Source organism: Zootoca vivipara, chromosome 7 (genome assembly GCF_963506605.1).
Source record: "Zootoca vivipara chromosome 7, rZooViv1.1, whole genome shotgun sequence".
Lineage (NCBI taxonomy): Eukaryota > Metazoa > Chordata > Lepidosauria > Squamata > Lacertidae > Zootoca > Zootoca vivipara.
The window spans coordinates 20,901,976-20,921,395 of NC_083282.1; the positions used below are offsets into that span (position 1 = coordinate 20,901,976).

The 19,420-nt window shown below is 42.0% G+C and overlaps 1 protein-coding gene across 2 annotated transcripts in view; it reads left to right on the plus strand.

Annotated features, from left to right (window-relative positions):
- The first annotated feature begins 1,730 nt into the window (after window positions 1-1,730).
- Window positions 1,731-19,420, plus strand: part of ABCD3 (ATP binding cassette subfamily D member 3) — a 46,122-nt gene continuing 28,432 nt past the window's right edge. The window contains exons 1-2 of one of the 2 annotated variants that reach the window (XM_035121924.2): window positions 1,731-2,018; window positions 18,884-18,917. In XM_035121924.2, coding sequence (XP_034977815.2) covers window positions 1,900-2,018; window positions 18,884-18,917 — 153 coding nt within the window. In that variant the 5' untranslated portion in view covers window positions 1,731-1,899. The remainder of the gene's footprint in view (window positions 2,019-18,883; window positions 18,918-19,420) is intronic. The other variant, XM_035121923.2, reaches the window with a different exon arrangement.

The following is a 19,420-nucleotide window of genomic DNA, read 5'->3' on the forward strand; positions in this document are numbered from 1 at the left end:
AGTGCCTCCAGGCCTACCTCATTGATCCAATATCACATGGAGAACACCAGGCAGGATGCCTGGGAGTGCAGAAGGCCCTGTCTACAGCTAGAGGGCTGGCCCTTTAGGGACTGAAGTTCTAAAAAAGGAGGCATTATTAGTTTGTTAGTTCCTTTTCTTACAAGACAACTCAAAGCGACTTGCATTAAAACCAACAACAAAAACCAAAAAGTACAACAATCCAAGAGAGGCTGGGAGATATGACTAGCCATAACAGCTGTCTCACTTTAACGGCTACAACTGCCCTAGCATCCTGCCAACACCATCAGTTAGTGTGAAGAAGGGAAAAAGAGCCTCCCACACCGTTAACTAAGACCAACTGAGCAACAGCCTCTACCAAGCCATGGCTTTAAGAACAGCAGAAGTGGCTGGAGAGTTCAGATTTTTTTAAAATTAAATTTATTTTGTAAGTTATCTTGTTACTCAGTACTGTATGGTATTTTAACATGATTTTTAAAAGTATTGTGTTATTTTACATATTGTGACTTTGCTGTTATTTTATTGCTCATAGTTTAGTAATATTAATTGAAACTGTTGGCAGTGATTATCTGTTTAATTATTATTCTTTGATATTCTTAGAGTTAATATTGTTGTGTGCTATTATATTCTAATGGGTTATTGCATATTACCCTATTTGATATAAGTTGCTTACCGGTATTTTAAAGTCACATTTTCCATTTTGACCTATTTGTATTGGATCAGATTGTTATAAGATGTGTGAGATCTTTGCTGTATATTTTGTTGTCAACTGCCTTGTTTATAGCAATACAGAAAGGTGGTGCACAAATTAAAAACTGAAATAAAATGAAATGAGTGGGGGCTTAAGCAACTACAGTTACCCTTCAAAATCTTGGGAGCCTTGGGACTGCCTTTCCTGCTAAACAAGAAAGACTAACTAGCCCAGTTATTCATTTTGCAAGACTGCAAACCTGAAGAAAGAAGAGAAACTTGTAGAACAAGCTGGATCTCTTATTTAACCTTAACTGAGCCTATCTTGTTGTGCAACTGTAAGGTATAATGTGTCTGGGGTGGGAGGGGGGAAACAGGATAGATATACAGTACAGCTTTCAAAATGGGAGTTAACAACTACAGTATTTGTCTTCATAGGGATGCCACAGGAAGGTGCAAGTGTAAAGACACATGGTAAAGATGTATGTGCCCGCGCAATATAAAAGGCATCCATACACACAAACCCACCTGTCACACAACAATGGGCATTTGATTTTGCTTGTCCATAACGGCGGGCGCCCGCTCTAAAGTTCCCACCTCGCACCATAAACCCTGGGAAGGTGGAAACTTGCAAGCCTTCCAGCTGTTGCGACTACAACTCCCGTCATGCCCCACAACTGGCCATTCTAGCTGGGGCTGCCGGGAGTTGTAGTCCAAAACAACAACCACACACACAACAATGGGAAGGGCCATAGGTTCACTAAAAAAGAACCCACTTCACTAAAATATTGTTGGGGGGGGGGTGTTAAAGAACTAACATCCTTCGTACAAGACACGACCCGTCTATAACGGCCTGAGTAGAGGCGACCGAGCTTGACTTGCTAGGCCCCAGCGCAAGCGCTCTTATTCCCTCAGAGGCCGCTTGCCGTTGTTGCGCTTAACCAGGCCGGGCACCTCTCGCTCAGCTCCAACCAACCGCGGTGGTGTAAGGAGGAGTCGGGCCTGAGGCGGGCCTGGAGAGGAGTAAGAGCAAGGGCAGGGCCTCAGCCGCCACCGCCGCCTTACCCCTCAGCTGACAGGCGCCGCCTCTTTCTTCCCCCCCGGCATCCTCCGCGCTGTGGCGAGCCTCTTCCCCGGTCGGCTGCCGCCGCTGCTGCTTCTCGGGCTGCGCTTGCCGTCGCCTCTGCCGCCATGGCCGCCTACAGCAAGTTCCTCACTGCGCGCTACTCCACCATGGCCGGCGCCACTGCCGCCGCCTGCGCGGTGCTCTGCCTGCTCAGCAAGCGGAGGAAAGCGGCCGCCCTGCACGGGTCAGTCGGGGGAGATTCATGGGGGGCCGGGGGCTTTGGGTGTGGGGTGTGTGTAGGAGGCAGCCGAGAGAGTAAGTTCCCGGCTGCCTCCTCCGCCGACAGGATAAAAGGAAGGGTTGGGGTGAATAAAGCGGCCCCCGGTAGTCGAGGGGGTGATTTAAGGTCGAGAGGGGGTGGGAAACAAAGGGAGACTCCGTAGGCGTGGCATTTTTAATGAACATTCAGAAACTCTTCCATATCGACCGAGTCAAAACCGCACTGTGCCTTGATCCCTGTTGCTTTGCCCAGGGGCTCCGAAATCTTTCTATGCCCTCTTTGTTACCTTGAGATCCTTTTACGTGGAGGGTTTCAACCTGGGAAAGAACGTGGCTCTTCCTTTCTCGGGGATGGTTAGAAATGGCACACCTTCCGCACATTGCACCTGTTGCACAGGTATCGAGGGTCCGATGGCACACCTGTTGCGGCAGGTAGACCTGCAAAACAGGTGCTGTGCAACAGCTCCCCCCCCAGTTTGTGTTATCTTAACGATACTGTGTCTCTTATCTGGGATAGGTACTAGATCAGGCACCCCCAAATTTCGGCCCTCCAGATGTTTTGGACTATAATTCCCATCTTTCCCAACCACTGGTCCTGTTAGCTAGGGATCATGGGAGTTGTAGGCCAAAACATCTGGAGGGCCGCAGTTTGGGGATGCCTGTACTAGATGTTGTTGGGCTCCTGACACCCATCAGTCCTGGTCCTCGCAGACAAGGGTTGTGAGTGCTGGAAGTTGTAGCCCATGATATCTAGTGGTACACTAGACCCTTGGCTGCATTCAAACATCTGAGAGATTGGCGTATAGGAGAACGTAATATAAATAATTGGTGTTTACATAGCATTTTAGAGTGCCAGAATATCTTCACATGCACTGCTTTGGTGACTGTGACAGCAACTGGCAAGCTGGGTCAATTTGTGGGGCTGAAGCTTTGAATTCCTTGCCGTTTCACTGCACAAAATGTAACTATTTGCTGAACTTCTGCCTGTCACACTATTTAAAGAAGTCCTACTTAAAGAGATGGAAACACTTAATGTTCAGCTGAGAAGGGAATTAAGCTTTGCAATGCTGTTAGTAGACGGAGACCCCATTTCTCCCCCCTGGATGCTACTGAAGTTTGCTCCGAAGGTTCCCTTTTATTCAGGAAACAAAGACGACTATACTTTTCTTTGGATATGGGGAGCACTGTGACCTGGGTTCTTTAAAGAGGCATGTGCATTGCCTTATGGGCACTTGTTAGTTAGCCTTCATAAAGCACAGGTAGCTCTGGATTTTCTCCTGTAATTTCATTTATCTAAATTGCCCAGGGCAAGATTTCCCAAAGAGAAAGTTGCAGAAGCACAAGGAGTGTGTGTGCAGAATGTAAAGACAGTGTGTAAGCATGCATGAGTTCAAAGGGGAACGGCTGTGATTCTGGATTTTAATTCCCTTATGAATATTCTGAAGAATGACTTGGCAGATGTATTCAGCCTAGGAGACATCCAAAATGTTTGGGGTGGTGGTGGAATGCAGCTTGGGATAAACAAAGACTAATATTTATATATGGTATGCAGGTTGGCAGCTGTCATAGCTGGGATAATAAGATAATAGTCAAAGTTGTATGTGTGCATAATCAGAGTGATAGATCTAAAAGATAGACTCACTCATATCTAGATCATGTGTGTGTCATTTCTTTCTTTCTTATTGTCACTTGTTATCCAACGATCTCCAATTAACTTACAACATTGTTAAAGACACAAATATATTATACCAGAAAACAGAGGCACAGAAAGTTTTGACAACAAAGTAATAGCAAACATTATTGTAGACCAGACATCCCCAAACTTTGGCCCTCCAGATGTTTTGGACTACAATTCCCATCTTCCCCGACCACTGGTCCTGTTAGCTAGGGATCATGGGAGTTGTAGGCCAAAACACCTGGAGGGCTGCAGTTTGGGGATGCCTGTTGTAGACTGCCAAAGCCTGGGAGAAAGTTTGGATGCAATTGATGCAAAAGGTTCAAAACTATTGGGCAATGATCAGTTTTATTATATTTCAAAATGCTTTTATGTCATTATACATTGTATATTTTGCACAATACTATGTTGTCTTGAGGTACAGTCCATAAGGCAATGTTTCAAGAGAAGTATTATATATTGATATGCTATGAACAATATTTTATCCAATGTTAAAATACAATAGTAGCCAAATAGTAGCCATCTTTTGAAAGTGAAACACTTAAGACCTTAAACAATCCCCATCCCTGCCCCCTGGTACATCACCGTGATACACAAAAAACTGATGTCCATGTGTCTTGTTCCTTTAGGAACAAATTTCCTATAGAGTTAGACAGTGATCTTAATAAAATAAAAAAATTCCTTCAGTAGCACCTTAAAGACCAACTAAGTTTTTATTTTGGTATGAGCTTTCGTGTGCATGCACACTTCTTCAGATACAGTGAAATGGAAGTTTCCAGGCACTTATGTAGAGAAGGGGTGGGGAGGGGTGGGGATGGGGAGGGGGGATCACTCAGAAGGGTGGTGGAAATGGGTGATTGACTGACTGATAGCTGTTGATGACCGCAAATGACTGCAAATGGTTTTGCATGAAAAAGCAAGGGTTGAGATGGCTGAAGATCGCTTATCATGTATAATGAGATAAGAATCCGATATCTCTGTTCAAACCAGGTCCCTCCATGGTTTTGAGCTTGGTGATAAGTTGCAATTCAGCAACTTCTCTTTCCAGTCTATTTCTGAAATTCTTTTGTAGTAAGACAGCTACTTTGAGATCTTGTATAGAATGTCCTGGGAGATTGAAGTGTTCTCCTACTGGTTTTTCTGTCTTCTGGTTCCTGATGTCAGATTTATGTCCATTTATCCTTTGGCGTAGGGTTTGGCCAAAGTGATCTTAAGAAGAAGATAGCATTGTCACAGTAAATTACAGTATTTGAGAAGGTGATAACGCCTTTTTGGATGCTGGTGTGCATTGTTGTAACTGACTTACAACATATGCCAGGAGTGGCAAAATTACTGGCAAAGTGTTGCAGCAGGGATGGGTTTTGCTCACTGCCCAATGCTTATCATGTTTGCTTCATTATTGATTATAAGTATTTCAAATGATAAAAAATAAACTTATAAGTATGTGAGTGATGTCCAATGTTAGTCATACTCAGAGTAGACCCACTGAAATGAATGGGTATAAATAATAATTATTAATATTATTATTATCGTTATTATTGTTGACTTGTCCATTGACTTTAATGGGTCTACTCTGGGTGTGACTAATGTAAGATATCTTACTGTGTATGTATGATTAAGTGTGGGATGCAAAAGAAGGAACTGTGGACTTGTTATGAAGATAGTAAGGTAAAGGGACCCCTGACCATTAGGTCCAGTCGTGACCGACTCTGGGGTTGCGCGCTCATCTCGCATTATTGGCCGAGGGAGCCGGCGTACAGCTTCCAGGTCATGTGGCCAGCATGACAAAGCCGCTTCTGGCAAACCAGAGCAGCACATGGAAACGCCGTTTACCTTCCCGCTGTAGCGGTTCCTATTTATCTACTTGCATTTTGACATGCTTTCAAACTGCTAGGTTGGCAGGAGCTGGGACCAAGCAACGGGAGCTCACCCCATCGCAGGGATTCGAACCGCCGACCTTCTGATCGGCAAGCCCTAGGCTCAGTGGTTTAACCACAGCGCCACCTGGGTCCCTTTATGAAGATAGTACTGTATTACTATTTAATATTTGAGTGCCGGCACCGTAATAAGTGTTAATACATATCAATAAAGTGACATAATTTCTGCCCAGAAATTTACACAGTAGTTGGTTACTTCAAGACTGGATTACTGCAATGTGCTCTGTGTGGGGCTTCCCTTGCACTTGATCAGAAGGCTGCAGTTAGTGCAGAATGCTGCAGCATCACAGGAGAGAGGCCTTATCAGCATATAACATCTGTGCTCAGAGATCTGCACTGGTTGCCGATTCGCTACTGGGCCAAGTTCAATGTGTTACTATTATCGGTAGTATATAAAGCCCTTTGCAACTTGGGACCCCACATGGGCCCAATCAACTGCTTTATTGGCAAAGTTGGCACTACTACAGGTGCCACATACTACCTGTCCCACATTTGTAAGAACTCAATTGTTTAGTGTGGCAGCACTTAGCACTTTGGAACTCCCTGCCTATTTAGATCAAGCAGGTGTCTTCACTGTACTCTTTTCAGCACCTGCTAAAAACATTCTTGTTTAGATAAGCCCACCTAGATGCCTAGAAAGTTGTGGTGATTTTAATCTGTTTTAGTATTTTAACTTTAGTATGCTTTTAAGTACGGTATTTTATTTATCTTTGAGGGGGTTTTTCATAATCAAGCGGCGTATAGATTTTATGAAATAAACTAATAAAAATATTGAAAACTGAGGCAGATGTAGTAAGCTTGATGAAGCACTTTGCAAGTCCATGAAAAAGTTAAAGTTTGCTTTTTAACTCATACGTTTAAACTTTCTTGTCTCGCCTGTAGAAGCTGAAACATATCTATATTCTTTATAAATGCCATGTGGTAACCTTGTATATCCTGGTATAGCATAAAACTAGTCCCATTACCTCCCATTTGCAAGTAGTGTTTACTTATATGAACATTTGCTTGAATAAAATAACCTTATTTCTACACCAGAGCCAGTTTGCCAAGCTGATTTAAGTGCCAAACTGAAATAACATGCAATCAGATGTTGTAATACAAAGTCCAAAGTAGGTTGTCATACACTTGTTTACATCCTCTTTTCAGTAACTGAAACCCTTCTGCTTTTAGAAGCTAACAAATTATTATTATTATTATTATTATTATTATTTTATTTTATTATTAAATAACATTTAATTGGGTTTCATAAACAAGGAACATAGGAACAATAATAATAAACATAGAAAGAATAAATAGACCAAATATTCTCATGCCATTTGTATATCACAAAAATAGCATAATAAATTTACAGTAATATCTACAACATATGGTTCATAATAATAATAATAATAATAATAATAATAATAATAATAATAATAATAATATATTATTTATACCCCGCCCATCTGGCCGGGTTTCCCCAGCCACTCTGGGCGGCTTCCAACAGAAACATTAAAATACACTAATTTGTTAAACATTAAAAGCCTCCCTAAACAGGGCTGCCTTCAGATGTCTTCTAAAAATCTGGTAGCTGTTTTCCTTTTTGACATCTGATGGGAGGGCGTTCCACAGGGCAGGCGCCACCACCGAGAAGGCCCTCTGCCTGGTTCCCCGCAACTTGGCTTCTCGCAATGAGGGTCATTATTAGTGGTCATTGTATAAGTTCTTGGTTTGTGAATTGACTTAATCAAAAACAAAGGCAGGAAAAGCGGAGAACTAATTCCCTCGATTAGTTCTGTTTCCAATTGGACCCATTGCTTGAGGTATCATCTAAAATAAAATGGATGGCATGTCTTACTTGGTTAGCAATAAAATAAAGTTCCAGGTTTGGGATACCACAGCCTCCTTCCACTGTGGGGAGGTACAGGAGTTTGGCATTTATTCTGAGTCTCTTGCAGGAAAAAAATTAATGAATTTAATTTTTTTCTGCCACTTTCGTATCTGGTTGAGTGGAATCCAAAGTGGGAGTCATTGGAATAGAAATCACAGTTTTGGTAGGATCATCATTTTTACTATTGCTAAACTGTTTCTGAGGGTAAAATGGGTCTTGCTCTATTTTTTTCAAATTTTGAAGAATTTTCTGCCATATTGGGGGGGCGGGTGTTGTTTTGTGAATACAGTCTACTAAGGTTTCTTGTTGCAATTTTTCCTAAATAGCTAAGCTTTGTGTGACAGAGTCTAATGCCTGTGTGTTCTGTGAATGCTTTTTGGATCTTAGGTGGTACATTGAAGCATAAAGCTTCTGATTTTGAGAAGTTAACCTGCAGGCCTGTTAGTGTTGCAAAGTTATTAAGCTCTTGAAGTATGTCTGCTCCCGTGTTCAATGGGTCAGGTGGGTCATAATAATTAAATCATCAGTAAATAGCCTGATCATGCAGTTTTGTTTTTCAGTTTGGACTCTTAATGTCTGGTGGTATTCAGAGGCATATAGCTAATGGTTCTAAAGCTAGGATGAACAAAAAGGTAGAGTGTAGACAGCCTTTCTTTGTTCCCTGTCAAATCCCTACCAAGGATGAATTTATTTTGCTTATTCTGTTGATATATACTATTGTTGTACTGTGTATTTTGTGTCTATGGACTGCAATAAAGCTGTGTGTGTGTTTATTCTTACTGTGGCAGAAGATGCAGAGTGTCTCTGTTTCAAAATGTGTATAAATTTTGGGTCAAATTGCAATTTAGATAGAACTGCCAGCAAGTAATCCCATTCTAGGCAGTCAAAGGCCTTGAGAATGTCCAAGGCTATGACTATCAGTGGGGAAGTTGTCCATACTACATTTGATTATATTTAAAAGTTTTCTGATTGGTTCAGTGATGTTTCAATGGGGGACAAAACCAGCTTCATCTGGGGCTATTTGTTTGTGCAAAAACACAGTGGTCCCTCGACTTACGAAGTACTCGACTTACGAAATTTCGAGTTACGAATAAAAAAATGGTCACACGCTTATGTTTCTTTCGACACCCGAAAGGAAAACCGTTGCGGTTTAGATAGGGTTTTCTCAGCTTACGAATTTTTCCGTTTCCAATGCATTCCTATGGGAAACCGCTTTTTTTCGACTTACAAACTTTTCGACCTACGAATGTGCATTTGGAACGGATTAAATTCATAAATCGAGGGACCACTGTATACTAATCCTGTTGACTAGCACTGATGTAAAGATTTTGTAATCCTGGTTAATCAGAGAGATTGGCCGAAAAGATTCTACTTTCTGCTGGTTTTCAAATGGTTTTAGGATAGCTGCAATCTTGGAGTGGTACCATGTTTTGGGAAGGGGTTCCCTTCTCATTAGGTTGTTAAATAGGCAGACCATATATGGTAATAATATTTCTTTGAACTGTTTATAAAACATGGAAGTGAAGCCATCAGGTCCTGAGCCTTTATGTGGTTTTAGTTGTTTAATAACAGTCAATTTCTTCTAGGGAGATGGGACAAACTAAAAAGGTTTTCTTATCATGAGTTAGTAAAGATATGGGTAAGTTCTCTAAGAAATTGTGGATATAATTTTTTATTTGGGGATTGTGAGGTATATAATTTAGAATTTAGAATATACCACACTATCTACAAATTATTGGTCTGGATTCAGGGTTAGAAAGAAAACACCTTTTCTGCAGCAGAAGGACTATCGTACAACAGCTGCCCATAACACTAAAGTTTTGTTTACCTGACACAAAGGTGTAGAGAGACATGTGGGATCTGCTCTCCCTTGAAGAAGATAAGAAACAGCTTAGGAGGAAAGGATGTGTGTTGTTTGTTGTCCTTATTGCTGGAGAAAAGAGACACTTGTTACTGGTGAAAAGATTTGTAGGTGCCTACATTAGGACACCTGTTTTAATTAATCCATTTGCTTACAATGTTTCATCCCAATTTGATGTTGACTTTGATTAGGAAATTGTGCAATTTATTGTAAAGGGCTTTGTGGTCTATATTACCAACTCTCCTGACAAGAGTTTGATCATGATTACCAAGTTCCGTAGGTGTTAAAATGGTGATGCAAACTCAAGCAAGCGTATTGACCTTTCCCCTACTGAAAGGAATTTTGCTTGGTTATTACAGTGTAGGAAGTTTGATATTGGTGAACATGAGTCATTCAATACACTTTACTCTTTGCCCCAATAGCGTTGGGGGAACGAGGTGAAAGTTGAGGGCAGACAACCTGAGAAATACTGTTGTGACCGGCCTGTAAATAGTAGCATTGCAGTGTATATGTCCTTGAATGTTTGCAGATTACATGCTTTCTGAAGCCATTGGGTCTTTCATTTCACTAGAAAAGGGGTGGGGAGCCTCGGGGTTGTGTGTCTGGCCCTCAGGACCCTCCCTAGGCCATGATCTCTCCCTGGCATGTTTACCCTCTTCTGTGGCCATAACCCCCTCACTGCCTTCACACCCTCCTTGAGTGATGGTCCTTGAACTGGAATTTGTCCTTGAACTATCCATACTATCCATTGCTTGCCTGAATAGAGCATGTCTGTGTGTGTAAACCTGACTTTGTGTGTCCGGAATGTAACCTACTATACAAAGGTAAGAGTCAAAGTCATTCCCTCCCAGAAGGGTTTTATGCGGGAATTTTGCCCTTCAGCTGAAAAGGTTTTCCCATGCCTGCATTAGTGCTAGATGTTCCACGTAAAGTCAAACTGTTTAGGGTTACCATATTTCAAAAAGTGAAAATAATCCAGACACAAAAGTTGTTGTTTTTTGGGGGGGGAGTTAAGTCCGGTCGTGAATGACTCTTGGGTTGCGACGCTCATCTCGCTTTACTGGCCGAGGGAGCGGACATTTGTCTGCAGACAGTTTTTCTGGGTCATGTGACCAGCATGTCTAAGCCGCTTCTGGTGAAACTAGAGCAGAGCACGGAAATGCCATTTACCTTCCCGCCGGAGCACTACCTATTTATCTACTTGCACTTTGATGTGCTTTCAGGCGCTGAATAGAGTGCAGTGATTGGTGTCAATAGGCAGGGAGTTACAAAGTACAGGTGCTGTCACACTAAACCAGAGGTTTTCAACCTTTTTGAGTCCACTACAACTACAGTGGTACCTCTACTGACAATTAACTCTACTTACGAATGTTTCTACTTACAAATGGAGCTCCGTCCGCCATCTTGGATGCTGTTTAGATAGGATTTTTTCTACTTATGAATTTTTAGATAGGGTTGCTTCGACTTGCAATTTTTTTCTCCCAATGCATTCCTATGGGATTTGACTTATAATTTTTTTCGACTTACAAATGTGCGTTCAGAACGCATTAAATTTGTAAGTAGAGTACACTGTACATTCTGTACATGTACATTCTTTCTGCGGCATCCCTGTGAGGCTTGGGAGCCCAGTTATGTCACCCCTTTACTGCACAGCTGGCAGCCTTTCACCCTTTCTCAAATACCCTTCCGTGTGGAGTACTCCCTCAGCCTCCTTTCCTCTCCCCTCTCCTTGGGCAGCCCCTGGTGCTGCCCCTGGTCTCTGAGCTGCCTCCCGCCCCAAAGAGAGGTGCTTCCTCACACTGCCCCATAGCGCCTGGGGCTTTTCTGTCCATTCCCAACACCGAGGCCCCCTGGCCAGCCCAGCAGCACCATTCACCTGGGAAGGTTGTAGCTAAGGGCTGCTGCAACAAACAGCTGTGCAAGCCTTTTGCAGGCAGAGATGCAAGAGGGAATCAGAGGAGGGAGGGAAGGAAAGAGGGACAGAGGCCAGGGATGCCTGTGACACCGCTGATCATCATTTAAGGCACCCCAGGGTGCCACGGCACTGCACTAAACAATCAAGTTCTTACAAATGCAGAACGGGTGCTATGTAGCACCTGCAGTAGTGCCCATTCTGCCAATCAAAGTGGTTGCATGGTCACATGTAGGGTGGAACAATCTCATAGGTAAACCGGTCCCAAGTTGTTAAGGGCTTTATAAACTAATAACTAAGCCTTGATAGCTAAGCCAAGGTTTGGCTTTGCATGTTGTGCAAACCTGGGATTGTGGTTAAGCTCTTTCCTCAGTCACTACCTGCAACTAAAAGCAAACCTCAACTACTGCTCATGGTTAAGGAGGAGAGAGAGCTTAACCATGATCCAGGTTTTTTTTTTATGGCACATTCAGTCAATGTAAGCTAAGAGGACTGGAGAGGAGCAAAGTGGCTGCAATCACCTCCCTACAAACCCCATACATTTGCACTAGTCATGATTTGGCTTAGTGTTATGTGCGGATGCAGTCCCAAGGTCCATCTAGTCCAGAATTCTCTTCCTTGCAGTCAGGTTCTTTGGGGTAGTATACCTGCAGGCCATGAATGCTACTGTGGTCTCCCCTGTTGTTTGGCCTCAGCATCCACTCTCAGTCACCATATTTTCTGGGCTAGTAGCGAGATTCTTTGTAGTGCTGAAAAGCACTCCTGCATTTTCTTCCTTTCACAGTCTCTCCCAAAAGAATATCATGAGACTTGACTAGCACAGAGGTCTTAGAACATAACTTGCACAAAGGCCTACTGTTCGCTCCTGTGGCTTAATGTTGCATAAATCTGTGGCACTGTAGCCCAAAGGTTGTACAGTATTGTGCAGTGGAATACAAAGAGAGAACATGGAAAAGGGGAAGATAATACATTTGGGGTGAGAGTCAAGTTATTATAGTCAGGACTGCAACTTTTTCATTAATCAGTTAGAATAAATGATTCAGAACAGTTTGATCAACTAAAAATGTGCTCCCAGTCAATTCATAATGCAAGTACTTATAAGAACAGCAGGTGGCAAGTGCTGTCTTGAAAGAGCCATTCCTTCATGTACGAGAGAAAATGTGTTTGTTGTGGACATGCGCAAATCACTGAAAAAGAAAGCTTTGCTTTTATTTAGAACTATTTTTGTTGTATGTAAATTTATTGAGATTTTATCCATTGACTAAACTCAGTCAATTGACTTAAAGTTTTTCTTTAGCTGGCTCACAGTCCTTCTTACAGTGGTTTGTGTATTTTAGCACATTGTTTTCCTAGCTTTTTAAAGTGTTTTAGAAGCATCACAAGAGAGGTTTTTGGAGAGTAGTAAGTACCCAACAAGGACAAAATATTCCCAGAAGAAAGCGTTGAAGGAATTTGCAGTTGTGGGCAAGTGTCTGTGTGCACTGTTCTGATGCATAAATCTGTACGCTCATTTCCCTGCTGGCATAACATAGTTAGAAGAAAGCTCTTCTAGGTAAAAGGTAATGTATTACTTTATTACATTACCTTTGCACTTTGATTCCTGTACTTGGCATGCTACACAAATGGAAAAGGAAATGTGGTAGAGCAGCCAAAGGCGTACATAAGTCTTCGCTATCGTAGAAAGAAAATTGTGTTTTCATTAATATAAAAAAATGCTAAAAAGAACTGCACAACAAATTGCAATGACCAGTGCCAGAAACAGAAATGAAATGTTTTGGGGTTCTTGTTTGAACATGCTTCATTTTTGTGGAAACCTGGAATCATACATAGGCAGCTTCCTCTCAACACTGGTATCAGTTGCAAATCCTTGCCCCCAACCAGTCCAGCCACTGGCACTCAGGGTTCTACTTTTTACCTGGCTATAGCAACTTGGGTGGGATTTGTAGGAGAAGGAGAGGAAATGCCTCCACTTTGTCAATCCTCTTCCAGGAACTTTCTAAGAAGAGAAGGGAGGGGAGAACAACGGTAACAGAGGGAGTGACCAGATACCACCTGCACAAACAGTCCTGGCAAAGGGCTGTGGGAACACTTTGCCACCTTGCTTCCAATCTCTGGGAAGGATTAGTGGAAGGAGACCCCTGGGACTTTGGGACCCCTCACCACTCTGGGATTACCTGCCTTAACAGACATAGCCTGTGATCAGCAGTGATGTTACGCAGTGTCACAAATTGGACTTGCTTATAGCTTTCCCTGCATGCACTCATGCCCAAATTTAGATGGAGTGTCTGGGACCAGCAGAGATGGTCCCACATAGTACCGGTCCTGTATTACTTTATGAAGCAACTGAGCCCTGTGTTGCTAAGGTGGTATGTGGTGGGCTTCAGTGTGTTGCAGGATGTATATGAGTTTCAGTGTGGAACAGTGTTTTAGGGGTGCTGTTGGGGATCTCAGTGTAGGGCAGAGTTGGTGTTCAATGTAGGTCATAGTTTGAGAGTGTGGATTGTGGGCAGGGCCGGATTTAGGTTTGATGAGGCCCTAAACTACTGAAGATAATGGGGCCCTTTATATGACCAGCTGTCCTTTGTCGACAACAAATTTTCACTGTTTTCTGTGTTGAATATATGCTATATGGTAATTTATGGACCTAATAGGTCCACACACAACACAAAACACTGCTGCTGTATGTTGGTTTTTTTTTATTTGTTTTCTTTATCTTATATTTTGGAAATGTACATCCAGTGTTTTTTCCATTAAATTTTTTTTGGGGGGGGGGGCAAGAGAGTGTTGCGTAAGCTATAGCTTGTTTAGTTTATACTGTATGTAAATCTGGCACTGGTTGTGGGGTGTGGGCATCTCTAGTGATTTGATTTCTTGAGCAACTAAACAAACAGAGGTTGGATGGCCATCTGTCATGTATGCTTTAGTTTAGATTCCTCCATTGCACAGAGATTCCCTATGTGTCCCTTCCAGGTCCTTGATTCTATCTCACATGCATACATTGTCGCGGTCATTCTCTCTCCTCACATGTTGTGAAATTAAATACTGGAAGAGATTGGCAAACTACATGTTTGTGAAATTAAATACTGGAAGAGATTGGCAAAATACTGGAAGAGATTGGCAATTTCTCTTGGCAAACTTTCCTTGGGGAGAGGAACTTCTGAGTGTGGCGTTCTCTATGGGATGTGGGCGTATATATATGGATGCTGTATGAGTGGGTTGCATGCATGTGTGTCTATTGTAGGTGTGGTTCTCCCACGACACTTTGTCAAGTTTCCAAATGTTTCCACGGACCCGGAAAGGTTGATGAACCCTTTTGTAACCAGTGTACCACACTGTGATACAGTTTTTCATGATACAGTGGTACCTTGGTTTAAGAACAGTCCTGTTTACGAATGATTCGGTTTACGAATTCCACAAAACCCGAAGTAGTGTCCCGGTTTGTGAACTTTACCTCGGTCGAAGAACGGAATCCGAACGGTGGAAGGGCACTGGCGGCGGGAGGCCTCATTAGGGAAAGCGCACCTCGGTTTAAGAACAGTTTCGGTTTAGGAATGGACTGCTGGAACAGATTAAGTTTGTAAACCGAGGTGCCACTGTATGTACATAGTCATTGGACATAGCATCTACTAGGTTACTCTGTCTGCAAACACTTCCGTCCTTGCAGGATTTTAGCTTTACTTTTGCTTTCAGCCACGTTCAACACATTTTTCCAGAACCTTTTTTATATATTTTAATGGGGCTGGAAAACCTGAATAACTTGAACCACTGATCAAAACTTCACCAAACCAATGAAAACATGGGCTCCAGATGAAACCTGAGTGCAAACATCAATAGCTCTCCCTAAAATGGGAAAGTAATACATTATGTACCTTCTTAATAACTCAGAATAGAGGGTCAAAGTGTTTTCAGCACATTTCAACTTGATGTATTGAAGGCAATTATTATCTAATCAGTTTGAAAAGTGGCATTTTTGTAGACCTCATCAAGTAGACAATGTTTCGGCAGGTTTCAAGTCATTATTTCAATGCGGTTTTTATAAGCCTATAGAATTTTGAGGCTTACCATGAGAGAACCTTGTTTTTGCTACTTACCTTTGGCTATAAGATTATCTCCATGCTCCTATAATAGGTTATTATTCTACAGTGTTTCAAATTCTAAAAATAAAACATTGGTTCTCTTTAAATATAAATAGAATTATTTGCTGATATCTCAACACAGTCACTCGCTTAAACTTCAGTCACTAGCTGGCCAATAAGTAGTGCTTTCCTGGGGGTACTCAAGGGTACCCAGTACCGGCACCTCTTTTTGTTGTTGTTTAAAAGTGTAACACTTACTGTAACAACTTCATGGTGAGTACCATCACCTATTTTTCTAGAAAAAAATGGATTGCCAATAAGTGAGTATGAAGGGATAAATCATATCACTACATGATGTTGGAAGATTCTGAACACATAAAGGGACACTTCTTCTTTTTAAATATATTTTTATTAAAGATTTATTGGTTTACAAAAGTATGTGCAATGTCTCATTTTCAAGTTACATTTTCTACAGATCAGTTTCTTTCGTTGTGGGACATTAGGAAGAAAAGGGGGAAAGAGGTGGAGGAGGGAATGGTGAGTGGGGAGAGGTCAGGTGGCAATGTTTCTATTTTACTTAATGTATGTGTGGGGTTTTGTGTCAGCGTCGCTTGTGCAGGTTCTCTTTGCTATTTGTTTGTGTTCCTTTAGTGTTGAGAGAGGTTGGGGGTTGGCCTAGGTTGTGATTGTACATTTTTGATTTTCTGTGGTGAACTTTGTTTTGTGTGTGAATATAATAATAATAATAATTTATTATTTATACCCCGCCCATCTGGCTGGGTTTCCCCAGCCACTCTGGGCGGCTTCCAACAGAAAAATAAAACACAATAATCTATTAAACATTAAAAGCCTCCCTGAACAGGGCTGCCTTCAGATGTCTTCTAAAAGTCTGGTAGTTGTTTTCCTCTTTGACATCTGTTGGGAGGGCGTTCCACAGGGCAGGCGCCACCACCGAGAAGGCCCTCTGCCTAGTTCCCTGCAACTTGGCTTCTCGCAATGAGGGAACCGCCAGAAGGCCCTTGGTGCTGGACCTCAGTGTCCGGGCAGAATGGTGGAGGTGGAAAACAAAAAACACCCCGTGCATGTGTTTTTAGATCAGGTTAACCACATTTATTCGAATGCTGTTGGCGGGTTCTTGTTGTGTCTTTGTCCCCATGTCAGTCTAACCTACAAAAAGGAAGTATGTACTTCTTAAGCAGCTCAGAGAGTTAAACAATGGCATTCACTCCCACAGGAAGCAGTGATAAGATGGCTTTAAAAGATTGGATGGCTTTAAAAGAGGATTAGGCTAATTCACAGGCAATAAGGCTGTCAGTCATCATCATCATCATCATCATCATTGTCATCATTTTATTTGTATGCCGCCTTTCCATAGTTAAAACAATGCTCAAGGCTACTAGCCATGATGGCTACTCTCTGCCGCCATGTTTGGAGGCAGTAATGATGGAAATCTCAGGAAGAGAGTTTGTTGTTGCACTTGGGTTCTGCTGGGGGGGTTCCCACAGGCATCTGGTTGGCCGCTGCGAGACTCTTGCTCGACTAGATGGGAAATTGGTCTGATTCAACAGGCTCTCCTCACGTTTTTTTTTTAAATTGGTACCAAACTTCCAAGTACAATATTGTGCCCTTTGGTAGAATTGTAACTTCTGGCTCTCTCTGGAAACTTAAAGACCCTTTAATGAAAAAAGGTCTTCCAAGAGCTACATCTTGATTAGCAGTGTAACCTTATATGTGCAGTACTGTACTAAGAAGTAGATTCTACCGAGTCCAGTGCGGATTTCTCCCACCTAAGGGAGTATAGGCTTGCTGCCTAAACGGGAGTAAAGGATCTCATTGTGTTCGTAACTGAGTTGCACATTGTAGGCGACATTGCCAGAAATAACCTGTGAACTGGTGCCACACCCAGTGAATCAGGTTGTACCAGAATGATTAACTATGCGTCTTGTACTTTTAATCTTTTAAAGCGTATTGCCATAATTCCCCCAGGCAGGAATTTTAAGTTACGGCTAGTGCTGTTCTAGCCTAACCTGTCTGTCCCTGCGCATCATGCTCATACACACATGTGTGGATGCTGGGGCGGGGCCATACCAGCAGGGTGTAACTTAGAGAGATAGTAAATGTCCCACCCCAATTCTATATTCTTTATATGGAACACATAAATGCTTATAACATGTGAACGAGTGCTGAGACATCAAAGGAACTTTCAATGCTCAATTGTCCAAATTATTTTTCTCATTAATAACGTTGATTTTTGTGTGTGTTCAAGTAATTTATAAACTTCCCTTAGGTATTCATTAAAATTTTTGATGGTAATGGGTTCTTTTGTATCATAGCTCTTCGATAATATATATCCAGGGCAGGGGAGAATATGTCAATGAAAACTATCTTTCTGCAAAATAACCCCGACAGTGTTAATTTATGCTTTCTGCCCCCACTACCCTGAATACAATCAGGAGACCAACTTACCAGCCATAATGTATTTCATGTCCTCCCCCCCCCCTGCAAATCTCACTTATTTAGGCTGATAATGCTTATCTCAAGACTTACAATGTAGAACCATTAAAATCTTGAAACATTCCTGCAGCTGTTTATGTAAAATTGAACACTAAGGCCCATATGAATCCTGTGGTCGTTTCTGATAACTGTCCACCTGACAGTGTGGGGTTCAGTTTTCAGGCTTCAATACCTTTTTTTTTAAGAATAGACTATTTCCTGGTAGTAATGGGAGTTGTAAGGATGTATAACTCCCCCCCCCCAACCAGCACAGGAGCAAATTAGAGCAGGGTGTCTGCAGTACATGAAGACAGTAGAAATGATGTCATTGATATGAAAAAGTTTCCAGTAGAATATTTGGCCGCTTTAATGTTGCTAGCTTTTATCTTGAATAATTGATTTTATACTAGAATTACATACCATGACAAAACAACAACAAAACCAGGGGGCAAGGGGGAATGCATAAAGGATGCATTTCTTCTGTGGTTGAAAATCGGCTTCTGTATGCTTTGTGTAAACTGCTTTCATTTCCAAAAAACTGCTGTGCATTACTCTTGCTCTACCTAGTTGTTCTTGTTTAGTCGTTTAGTCGTGTCCGACTCTTTGTCACCCCATGGACCAGAGCATGCCAGGCACCCCTGTCTTCCACTGCCTCCCGCAGTTTGGTCAGACTCATGTTGGTGGCTTCAAGAACACTGTCCAACCATCTCGTCGTCTGTCATCCCCTTCTCCTTGTGCCCTCAATCTTTCCCAACATCAGGGTCTTTTCTAGGGAGTCTTCTCTTCTCATGAGGTGGCCAAAGTATTGGAGCCTCAGCTTCAGGATCTGTGAGCACTCAGGGCTGATTTCCTTCAGAATGGATAGGTTTGATCTTCTTGCAGTCTATGGGACTCTCTCTACCTAGTAAAGAAACAATTTAAGGTTTTTGATATTTTTATATGATGTCTTTTGAATAACTCTTCCTCTGAACCAAGAAAATAACTAAAATAACTATTCTGTTTGCAGAAAGAAAAGTGGAAAAACATTACCTGGCAATGAGGTGAGTCTTACTAAATTGAGCAATGTTAATGCAGATTAGGTGGTTGCTAATATCTAATAATTCCACCGAACAGCTCGATAAATGGCTTTATAGTATAGTCTTTGTTCAATTCAGTAAACAATACCTTAGAAAAGGGATTATTTATCTAGATTTTTATAGAGTGGGGAAACGATATTCCTGTTGTTTTTGAGTGATGCTGGTAGATTGACAGTGCAGTTCTGTACATGTTTGCTTGGAAGTACGGTAAGTTTCATTAAATTCAATGGGGCTTCTTACCAGGTATGTGAATATTGGATCTCAGCACAATTGGAGTAAATCATCTAAAATATCAATGTGGCTTTTTTTTTTTTAAAAAAAATAATTTTTATTAGTTTTATATGATAACACAAAAAGACAAGACATAAAAAAAAACATTTCTGTCCACCTTCCCTCCCTCCCCCCACAAGTCCCCTTCTGCCACAAGTGGATCCTGTGGGTGTTGCGAGTCGAAGGTAGTCCATTTT